General features: G+C 46.7%; 1 protein-coding gene across 3 annotated transcripts; it reads left to right on the top strand.

Moving 5' to 3' along the window:
• The first annotated feature begins 220 nt into the window (after positions 1-220).
• Positions 221-10,121, top strand: MIX23 (mitochondrial matrix import factor 23). Of its 3 annotated transcripts, none has more exons than XM_074157651.1 (5): positions 221-284; positions 1,842-1,967; positions 2,502-2,648; positions 6,256-6,315; positions 9,831-10,121. In XM_074157651.1, the coding sequence occupies exons 1-5, from the start codon at positions 234-236 to the stop codon at positions 9,879-9,881; spliced, it is 435 nt and encodes a 144-aa protein (XP_074013752.1). In that variant the 5' UTR covers positions 221-233; the 3' UTR covers positions 9,882-10,121. The 3 variants fall into 3 exon arrangements, with proteins under 3 accessions (XP_074013752.1, XP_074013760.1, XP_074013743.1); XM_074157642.1 differs by having other exon boundaries at positions 234-293; positions 9,831-10,115; XM_074157659.1 differs by lacking the exon at positions 6,256-6,315 and having other exon boundaries at positions 231-284; positions 9,831-10,115.
• The last annotated feature ends 479 nt before the right edge of the window (positions 10,122-10,600 follow it).

Raw genomic sequence — 10,600 nt, forward strand, 5'->3', positions numbered from 1 at the left:
GCGGGCCGGGCGCCGGGACCGCCCCTGAGGGGCCGCCGCTGCCCTGCGTAGGCCGCCCCCGCGACCGCCGAGGCCGCCGCTCGGAGCTGACAGGCGGCCACGCCCCCACTCCCTCTCCCGCCCCCGGCCCGGGGCAGGGGCCGCCTCGCCCCGCCGCACCCCGCCCACCGCCCGGCGCGTCATCCCGCCTCCCCGCCGGATTGGCCGCCGCCGCGGCCCTCGGCCTTTCCAATATGGCGGCGCCCAGCGGAGCGGCGAGCTGCGAGGACTTCGCCGAGTTCCAGGTAACGCGCGTGGGGTTCGGGGGGTGCGCGCTCCCGCCGCCATCCCGCGCCGGAGTCCGGCGCGCTCTCGCCGTCTCCTGGCAACGCCGCGCCGCCCTGAGGGAGCGCGCGTTCCGGGAGTGGGGGTGGGGGGCGCGGCGCGGCGCGAGGTCACCCCTTCCCGCAACGGTCGGCGTCCGGCCTTCCCCTCAGCCCGGCGGCGGCAGCGCCGTGCCCTCCGGTAGGGAGCGGGGCGGGGGATCCCCCTCCCGACGGCCCGGCCCGGCCCGGGAGGTGGAGCCCGCGGCGTGAGAGCCTCCGTGGGCGAAGGGGGGCTCCGTGGGTGCCTCCGCGTTGTTCAACGGGGCGTGAAGGTACGGCAGGTGTCCTCCGCGGGGTGGGCAGGGTGCGGGTCGGCGAAGGCGGCGGTACCTGGCCGCCTTCTTCTTAAGCACCTCGCCCCCTCTCCCCTCCTCAAAACGGTTGGTTTTTCATTCGAAGTTTGCCGTTTCGCTGCAGGTTGTGCCCAGTTTCCCGCCGGGAAGCGTTAACGGGTGGGGCCGGGGCCTTGGACAGCGGCGCTCCGGCCTGGCCGCGGGCGCTGGCGGGTTCCCGGAGGGGAGCGGTGCGGGCCGGGCCGGGGGGGTGTGAGGGACTCATCGCTGCCCGGGTCTGTGTCACCCCGCTCTGGCCTTGGCTGCTCGGGAGGCTGGTTGGTTTGCAGCACGTAGTCCTGCGTGCAGAAGTTGGTTCATTTGGTGCGGGGTGGGTTTTTTTGCTGTTTGTAAGCAGTCTGCTTAATTTTCCACTGAGACTTACTCGCACAAGATGAGAGAGGAGAAGGACTTGAGGGTGTTGGTTGATGAGAAGCGCAACATGAGCCGGCAACATGCGCTGGCAGCCCAGAAAGCCAACCGCATCCTGGGCTGCATCAAAAGCAGCATGGGCCAGCAGGTCGAGGGAGGTGATTCTGGCCCTTGCCTCCACCCTTGTGAGACTGCACATGGAGTTCTGTGTCTAGCTTTTGAGTCCCCAGCATGAGAAGGACATGGACCTGTTGGAGAGAGTCTGGCGGAGGGCCACGAGGACGATCAGAGGGCTGGAGCACCTCTCTTATGAAGACAGGCTGAGAGAATTGGCATTGTTCAGCCTGGAGAAGAGAAGGCTCTAGGAAGACCTTACTGTGGCCTTCCAGTACCTAAAGGAGGACTACAAGAGAGATCGGGGGGGAATCTTTGTCAGGGAGTGTAGTGATGGGATGAGATGTAATGGTTTTAAACTCTAAGAGGGGAGATTTAGATTAGATATCGGGAAGAGATTCTTTGCTCTGAGGCTGGTGAGACAGTGGAACAGGTTGCCCAGAGAAGTTGTGGATGCCCCATCCCTGGAAGTGTTCAAGACCAGGCTGGGTGGAGCTTTGAGCAACCTGCTCTAGTGGGAAGTGTCCCCACCCATTGGCAGAGGGGTTGGAACTGGATGATCTTTAATGTCCCTTCCAACTCTAACCATCCTATGATTTTTTTGCAGTAAGCTTTTCTCAGAGATATGAGAAAGATTTTTATTTTATTTTTATTACAGGAGTTGCTCAGGGTGATGAGGACAATCGATGACAGAATCGTCCATGAATTAAACACTACGATTCCAACAGCTTCCTTTGTGGGGAAAATTGATGCTGGCCAGACGTGTAAAGAGCTCTACCAGTCTGTGAGTGTGTACTCTTTCAACTTCCAGCACACTTCCTGATGTTTTGTTATGTGCAGTGGCCAGTAAAGAACCTGCAGTTTCTAAGGAAACCACTGACTTGATGTATTGTGCTTTATGTATCTGTAATGGCCATGCTCGACTTCTCCATGCAGCTACACCACGTTCATATAACAGCTATGTCAGTTTAAAACCTTGTGAGGGACTGACTTGTTCTGCAATGCCGATCTTTCGAGGTGCACTTCAAGCTTCAGTGGGTGACATTGGCCCAGTCCACTTCTTTCTTTTAAAAATGGGTGCTAGCACGCTTTTAGTGCTACTTTGCGAGAGTCCTGCTCATGTGTATCTCTGACTTTTGATCAAGTTGGTAGCTGCTGCTCAAAGCAGTGTTGCTTTCAACGTGTGGATTATAGAGTTAAAGGGATTTCTACAGGCACAGCAATGCCTGGACTTTCAAAAGTCTCTCTTTTAACTTGTAACTTGGTTTTCATTCTCTGCTGAACTAGTTGTTGTGACTTTCTCTCTCCCTCCACTTAGTTGATGGATGCTCACACCAGCAGAGAGAGAATCATCAAAAACTGCATCGCTCAGACCTCCAGCGTAGTGAAAACTCTCAGAGAAGAGAGGGAAAAGGCCCAGGAAGACTTAGCATTATTAAAGCAGCTAAGGAAAGAGCAGACAAAGGTGAGTGATGGAGCTTTTTGGAGATCACTTAGAGAGGAAGAAGGGGGTATCTTTCCCAAACAGAAAGACCAGTATGATAGAGAGAACCTGAAGTGGATCCTGACTCATGCAATCTTTTCTGAGGTTCTTGTTGGCTGGGTTTGTAAGAACCATTTCCCCTAGCCCTCAAGACAGAGCTGCTTTTATCCTGCAAGTGGAGCATTTTCTGAGATCCTGTTACACAAATGTCATGAAAAGCATGTGTACTTCTCCACAGTGGACTCTAACCTTCACTGACTAACACCACTTAGCGTACAACTTACCTAAGGCTTGCTTCATCCTTTGAGAATGCCTGAAGGTTCGCTTTGCCTTTTTGAGATCTTGTAAAACCAGTGTATCTGCAAACGGCAAGTATGGGTGCCAAGATGCAAACGCCAGAAGATAATGGAATATGGCTTTTGTGTATGTCTCTTGCACCACACAGCTATGCAGCTGTCCCTCTTCATCATCACCCTGAGAAGCATCATTCTTACTTGGTGTGTTAGTTGGAGGTGCTGTCCTCTACGAGGAGCTGCCAGGCAACCTTGAATTGCACTTAACCAACTTTGTTGTTGTTTAACATTTAATGGATTAATTTGTTGAGTACCTTGTGATGGAGTGGGAGAGATTACTGGGTTTGCATACGGAATTTTAATGTGCAAACACCCTCTCAACCTTCTGGCCTCTGAATGGAAAGTGTACTTCACCAGAGGTGACATAGGTGGAGTATCCGAAGTGGAGAAGGGAACTCTGCTGAAGTTCTTGCCCCCATTCCAGGGCCTCCTTTGTAGGGGAGAGGATACTGCATGTGTAGCTCTAGGAGTGGAGATTGGCAGGGATGTGAACTGTTCCATTGATTTCTCTCCCAAACCTTCTCCGTGTTGCTCATGTTCACTTTACATTTTTTTCTACACCATAAGTTTGCAGCACATACCAAATAGGACTGCTTGCTTACTGCTTTTTTTGCATACACTGGCTAGGTGTTCAACAGTTTAGTGAGCCTTCCTTTGTTGAGGACTGTCTTGACCAGGGTTTCTAAAATGGTGTCTTTGAGTTCCCAATGTAACAGTGAGTTCTTCTCATAACAGCCAGACATCCCACCATCATATATATATATATATATATCACATATATATATGTGATAGTGGGGTATATAGAGATATATATCACTACATATATATATATATGGTCTTATATCCTGGGTGGGGCTTTCCCTGCTGCAATACCATAAGAGTTGAAGAAGTGCGTCTTGAAATTTTGCTTTTGCAGTGATGAACTACCTCAAAATCCATTTGCCCCTGTACTTCCAAGAGGAGCCTGTTGTAGCTCCTGTTTCAAAGAGCAGTTGAATGCTGTAGTTAAAAGGCTTCCCGAGGAGATGATTTGAACTCAATCATCTGGTTTTTCCCAGGCATGGAGTGAAGGAACTGTTGTTCATGTGCTTTTCAGAGAAGTGCTCTGTTGTGAGCTCAGATTTAAAGAACCAGGTGGCAGGCGAGTGGATTTATTCTTAAACCCTCACTTGCAGAACTGCTAACGAGAATCCGTATATGTTTGGAAAACTAGAATGGTAGCTTGGTATTTTCTACAAATTTTGTTTGCAGAGCCAATTCTTTAAATGGTTTAGAGCCCAAAACCTATCACTGAAACCACCAGGAGGATCACAGTGATAATGTTTAATAATTGCAGGTGATTTCAAATGTTTGGAAATATCCCCGAAATCTTTTGATGAGATTATCTCAAATTTGCACTTGGACTTTTTGAGGTGTCATCCCCCTGGTTTGGTTTGGGTTTTTGTTGTTTTCTGTGAGAGTTGTGCTTTTTCTTGAACTCAAATAAGCCATCTTGAGAGAACACAGCCTACACTGAAGATTATGCATTTCAAATATATGCATTTGATTGCAGTACACATCTGTTTTCTCTTGTTATTTGTGTTTCTCTCATCCTGATGATGGTACAATTTGGAGGACTTTATCCAAAATTACTGCTTCTGGGTCATTGAGTAAGAAAACTTGAAGTAGCGTCAGCCTCGCAGCCATTTCTTTTAGTCGGCTTATATTAAACCACCATTTGATTATAGTATTAATGTGTTATCGTCTTAGTTTACTTGAATGAAGTGTCATAAAATACCCAACCAATTAAATTCTGGAAATCCAAACATACAGCATAATGATTATTAGCTATGTCAAATCAAATTAGTAAGGCTTGTTAAAATGTCGGTATGTTATAAAAACAACAACAAACCCCCCTATATGGCCATGCTGATTATCGCTATATTGCTGTTCAGGTCTGCACCTCTAAGGAAAAAGCTAAAATAGTTTTGCTTAGGCTTGGTGTCAAAGGCAATTAATGCAACAGTTGGGATGACTGTAAACCTATTGACATCCTCCAGCAGGAAAAACGTTTCTTTGAACTGCTAAAGACCTTCTGCTGAGTGAGTATTTTATTTTATAGAGACTAATCCTAGTCATCTTGTCACCCTGTGGATGCTGGATTGTTATTTCCGGCAGTTTGGGGTCCTACTGAGTAGGTAAAAGTTCATTCAACAGCTGTATTAGCTGTGTGTGTCTGGCCATCTTTCTTGGAAGGTTTTTAATGGGATTGCTGTCTTGGCTTGCACCGTTCACCAGCTCTCCCATTTGAACCATGTATGTAAAATGGAGAAGCTCCAATCCTTAGTCTGCTGTGTTAAAAACTCCAACAAAAATACATCTTAAATGCAGGCAAAAATGACAAATGGTTCTTATATCTCCCACTGTTGCTTTAGAGCCTCGTGGCAGGGTCCTATTACCAGAGGTCACCTGAACAGAGCTGTCACATGTGCTCCTTGGAGTTTCTAATAGTGTAAAACAAAGAGATTCTTACGTTTCTCATGCACTGAGTGCATGCTCAAGAACTGCATATTGTGGTAGCCAGAGCTTTTGTATCTGTGTAGACTTGATTTGTCCTACTGTGATCACATAACATATTAACTGGTTCAGAGGGCGTGAACACACGTGACCTGTTCTTGCAGACCCTTTTTTTGGTCGGTGCACAGAGTAGACAGCAAATGAAGTGGGGGTTATCTCTTTTGTGATCTTCGTTCTTAGTCCAGAATCTGAGATCTGTGTTCAGCCCTGGCTTTGCTGCCAGCTCTCTGCATGACTCTAATAATGCGTGTACAGGAGAATGACAACTCAACGCTGCAAAGCTAAGCCCAGCGCTGGCATTCCCCGTGCCAAGTGTTTCAATTAGGTGTAGTTATTTTTGTCTGTGAAGCCATTAATGTTAATCGGTTAATTGCTAGCAAATCTTGATGGGCAATATTTAAGAACGGAGCATTAGTAATCAGGAGCTACTTCTGTCAGGCTTGCGTTGTGAGTCTACCTTCACCATGCCCCTGCAGACTTCGGACCGCCCTGAGTATTGGCTGAGTAGAAGAGCCAGGCTTTCCGGATGATTATGTATCGTGCCCTTCGGTTTGCAGCCGTCAGAGGGGGAGCGTACCTGGTCCTGGGGCTCTGATCTAGAAAGTTGCAACGGTGGTGAATATTGAAGGCTGCAGGGAGGCCTGTTTGACAATAACCTCTTTATCTGTTATTTTCCGCAGTTGAAATTGATGCAGTCGGAGCTGAATGTCGAAGAAGTGGTAAACGACAGAAGCTGGAAGGTACTCAGTCATTTAAAGAAGTGACGATGTTCTGTCCTGACAGACAGTCCTGCACTGGAGGTGTGGGACCAGTGTCGTAGGAGGCAGGTGAATTAGAAGTAGGTGAAAGTGTTGCAGAGGGAAATGTTTCAGATCAGTCTTTTTCCCAGTTCTGGATGCAGAGATCAAAACTTTTCAGTTGCACTGCAAAGGCAAGAAAAGCCTCTGACTGAGTGGGGAGGAAGGACTGTGGAGTACTCCCTGTGTAAATCCCTTTCTCAGCCTTGCCCAGTGGCTAAGGGCTTTGTAGACTTCTCCATGATGGTCCATCTGAAAAGCTTTGCTGGGCCTCTGACAGTGTCAGAGGGATAAGCCTTTCAGCTTTGTCTGTGTTTGGTACTGATCACACTTCTGAGCAGAAGGTGGGGCTGTAGAAATGGAACCTTTATCTGATGGAGCTTCTGCAGGCCCAGAATGATGCTCCCTGGTGCAAAGGGCAGGCTTGCCATTGCTCTCCAGAATCAACAGAGGGGGCAGATCACCCTCTGGATTGATGGCCCCAGACACTGTCTTGTTATAAAGTGATCTTAACACTGAGCTAAATTCTGAGATGGCTGTTTTCTGTCACTGCAGCATTTCACGTCTAGCATCCTTTTCTCATTTGTTGTAGCTCTTCAGAGCTTTCAGTAATATATAGCAAACCTCTTTCCCTCACTTAAGTGCAAAAAGGATTTTTGCAAATAGCTAGTACAAGCTGCAGCTCCCTTTTTAATCTCCGCTTCAGAATTTTAGTCCTCTAGATGGCATCACCATAAATGCAATAGAATTTGTGAATTCAGCACAATACAGCTCAATGCAGGCTGATTAGATGAGCATCTGCACATATTTCCAGGTAAGCTTTGCTGCCAGTATTGCCTCTGTACTTTCTGAAAAAGCTAATCATGCCCTTCAGCTTAATTAATTTAAAGCCAGCTCAGACATGACTAAGCAACTCCACAGCCTTAACACCATGCTGAAGGCCACCAGTGGCAAACATTTCATGGCAACCCTGCTGTCAGTTTTATTTAAAAGAGGTGAGGGGAAGACACCCCCCGCACTATCCATCCTGAAGCCCAGAGTTGGCACCAAAGGCAGCCCTGATGCCTGTGATTTTCTGTAGCTGTGTTAAGCTTTTGCTAGAGACAGAAATGTCCAATTTTTCCTAAAGGTGGAGAACATGTTTATAAATAGTGAGGTATGAGTGGTGTTTCAAGTAGGACTTGAAAAGTATTTCTGGGTTTTATCTTCAGCTCTGCTATTGTCTCTGTTTGAGTATAGGCATAGATGTCTCATTTAGCTGCCTGTAAAAAATATGTCACTGAAAGAATTAGAGCTGGTCATAGTTGCGGACTGAATGCCATTTGTTACATGAACTGTTTATTGGTTTGCAGGTGGGGACTCTTTTTTTACTGTTGCAGACTTTTAGTTGGAAAGTACACTCATGTATTTACATAAACCCTAACCAACAGAAAACTGATTCAAAAAATCTGATGAGGAAACAGGAAGTTATCTTCGAACGCTTGCTCTGGGTAGCTGTAGCAATAGTGGCAGACACAGAGATGCTGCTCTATAGAACTGTGTGCAGTGGGATTTTGTTTGGCTGATACCAAGCGAGGAACTGACTTCCAAAATAAGATGCTTTAGTCTCTGTACAGCACCTCCACCCTGGAGTTTATCGTTGGAGTGTTTCGTATTAATATGTAAAAGACCGCAAAATCAAACTTCTGCATAGTAAGATGAATGTGAAGGTTTTTCAGGCACTGTTTTCCAGTCTGAAAAATGAGAATAGCGCTTCACAAGTGGACCAATGGAGTTAATTGGCCTGAGTAACACACTGAGATCTGTGGGTCAATGATCCTAAAAGTAGGAGGCAGTGTGAGTAAGACTGCAGTATTGATCTTCCCTCCATAGGCTGCAGAGTTACTGTTAAAGATGCTTTAAAAGTTTGCATGGTAGCAAGCTGGAAGTTGGAACTTTTGGGGTGTGTTGTTTGATGCAAGAGACCCTCATGGTGTTTTAGAGTGTGATTTCCCTTTAAGATATATAAGCGGTGCAATTTGCTTAGCATTAAAATGCTGCTGAATGAGAACCCTTTGTGGCTCTTAAGCAATGGAAGAAAACCGTAGAAATTATCTGATCTGAGGGCTTTCGATACTCTTCACTCTTCCAGAGGGGTTCATTGGGTGTGGTAATGGAGTGGGACAGGCTGTCTCTGTGTCTGGGAAAGAAACTGTATCACAACTTTTTTCTGCAATATGAAGCAGTCCATGGTATGTGTCTGTTCCTTAAAGTAAATTAAATTTGAAAATAAGTTGAAAATGTCTCATAAATTGTTAAGAATCCACGCTAAAATGAATGCATGCTGCAAACTTCACTTTTGCTGAAGTTGCCATGGTTTCTGATCTCTGAATAAGGAGATTAGCTTAGGAGTAGTAGATTCTACGAAGATATGGTTTAAAATAATATATTTACATAAAGTGATGCGTAATTTCCTCAAAAGTACAAGACCACACACTTGCACGTGGAGCCAGTGGGTGAGTTCAGGAAAGTTGGCACCCTGAAGATCACAGGCATCTGGACCTGAAAAGTCTCTGGGCAGTTTGGTGAATCGTGCTCTTGCAGGAGTGCTGGTGGGGCACCCAATAACCGCCAGTGCCTCCAGTTGCTGCAAGGTGGTGCTCGTGTCCCTTTTCAGGAGGTGTGCTGGGCAAAGTTTGGAGCCAAACCGGTAACTAACTAACTAACTTGTAAGGAGCACCTGTAACTTTGGAGTGAGCCTATGCGTTGTGCTTCTGATTCAGACTGCCTTCCTTTCAATAGTTGCATATATCGTCCCTCCTTAGGGTAAGCAGTCTGCTTGGCAAGTCCTGCAGTTCCAGCTGAATGAACATGATCTTCAGTCTCTAGTTCTGTGTGCTAGATTTCACTCGGAGAGGGTGCCAGGGGCAAGTGCAGCAAGAGCAGTGTGCCCTTTGCATAGGAGTGCTGGCAGCATCAGCACCTACGGTCAGATAACTAAAGGCGTGAACGTGGCTTGTAAGAGCCCTTGCACCTCTTCTTAGCTGTCGTGACAATGTAAAATGCATTTGCTCAGGACAGAGAAGAATACAGTGTCCAAATTTGAATGCCATAGTGAACTTAACAGCAGGCAGCTGGTCAGGAGCCTTCCACTGATAATTTCCCTCCCTCTTTAAAAGACAAAAAAGCATCATCATCTTTCAGGCTAGCAGACTACCAGGATTATAAGGCTGCCTTACCTGAGGGAGAATACTTTTAGTGCTGTGCAGTCCCCCAGGCAAACTTTGGATTCACTAAAGCCAGGAGAGAAGGTGAATGGAGACAGCTGCCTTGGTAAGTACCATGTATTGGTACAGCAGGGCTGGGCAGCTTGAGACGGGTGCTACGTGAAGAGATAGTTGCCTGAACTAGCTCTGAAGTTCTGATCATCTCCTGGATGAGGGCTGATTTGCTTTTGCTCTTCTGTTTTGGTGTCTCAGGTATTTAATGAGCGTTGCCGAATTCACTACAAGCCTCCGAAGAGTCAATGATGTGGGGTATTTTCCATCAAGGTGGTCCATAACCATGAGAGCCAAACTGGAAAGAGATCTTGGGTGAGCTGTATTGGGACCCTCCAGAAGCAGCAGAACCCAGTCTTGTTTTGTTTTGGACCTGCTTAGCTGAAATCTCAAGGTTGAAATGATTCTCCTGTAATTAAGAGAAAACAACTCCTCTTTTGTACAAAATATGTGAACAAATGAGTTTTATAGTATTAAAATAATTTTCAAATGGAAAGCACACGTGGCATCTTTCTTGAACTTCTACAGCTTCATCAGTCCTAGAGGGGAAGAAACAGTAAAGACCATCTCTGAGCAGGGAGAACAGGGCTCTCCCTGAACTGATGCTTCCTAAACTATCAGTGAACATGGTGTGTTTGTGCAAATAATCTACTAAAATCTGAAAGGAAATAAAAATTGAAGAATGGCCAGCAAGCATAGGTTCAGCATCCCTGAAAGTAAGAAGCTATCAACATTGTTCCAGACTATTCAACACCAGCGGCATTTGTTTGGAGTTGCATGTGGATACAGTTTGACGCTGTTCCCACAATGCCGACAGGCAGCATTTGTTGCATACTGTCCTTTGGTCTGTGTTACCACGGTCTGGATTTTTTCATAGAGTCCTAGAATGGCTTAGATTGGACCAGACCTTAAAGATCATCTAGTTCCAACCACCCTGCCATGGGCAGGAACACATTCCATTAGACCAGGTT

This window comes from Numenius arquata, chromosome 1, assembly GCF_964106895.1.
Source record: "Numenius arquata chromosome 1, bNumArq3.hap1.1, whole genome shotgun sequence".
Taxonomy (NCBI): Eukaryota; Metazoa; Chordata; class Aves; order Charadriiformes; family Scolopacidae; genus Numenius; species Numenius arquata.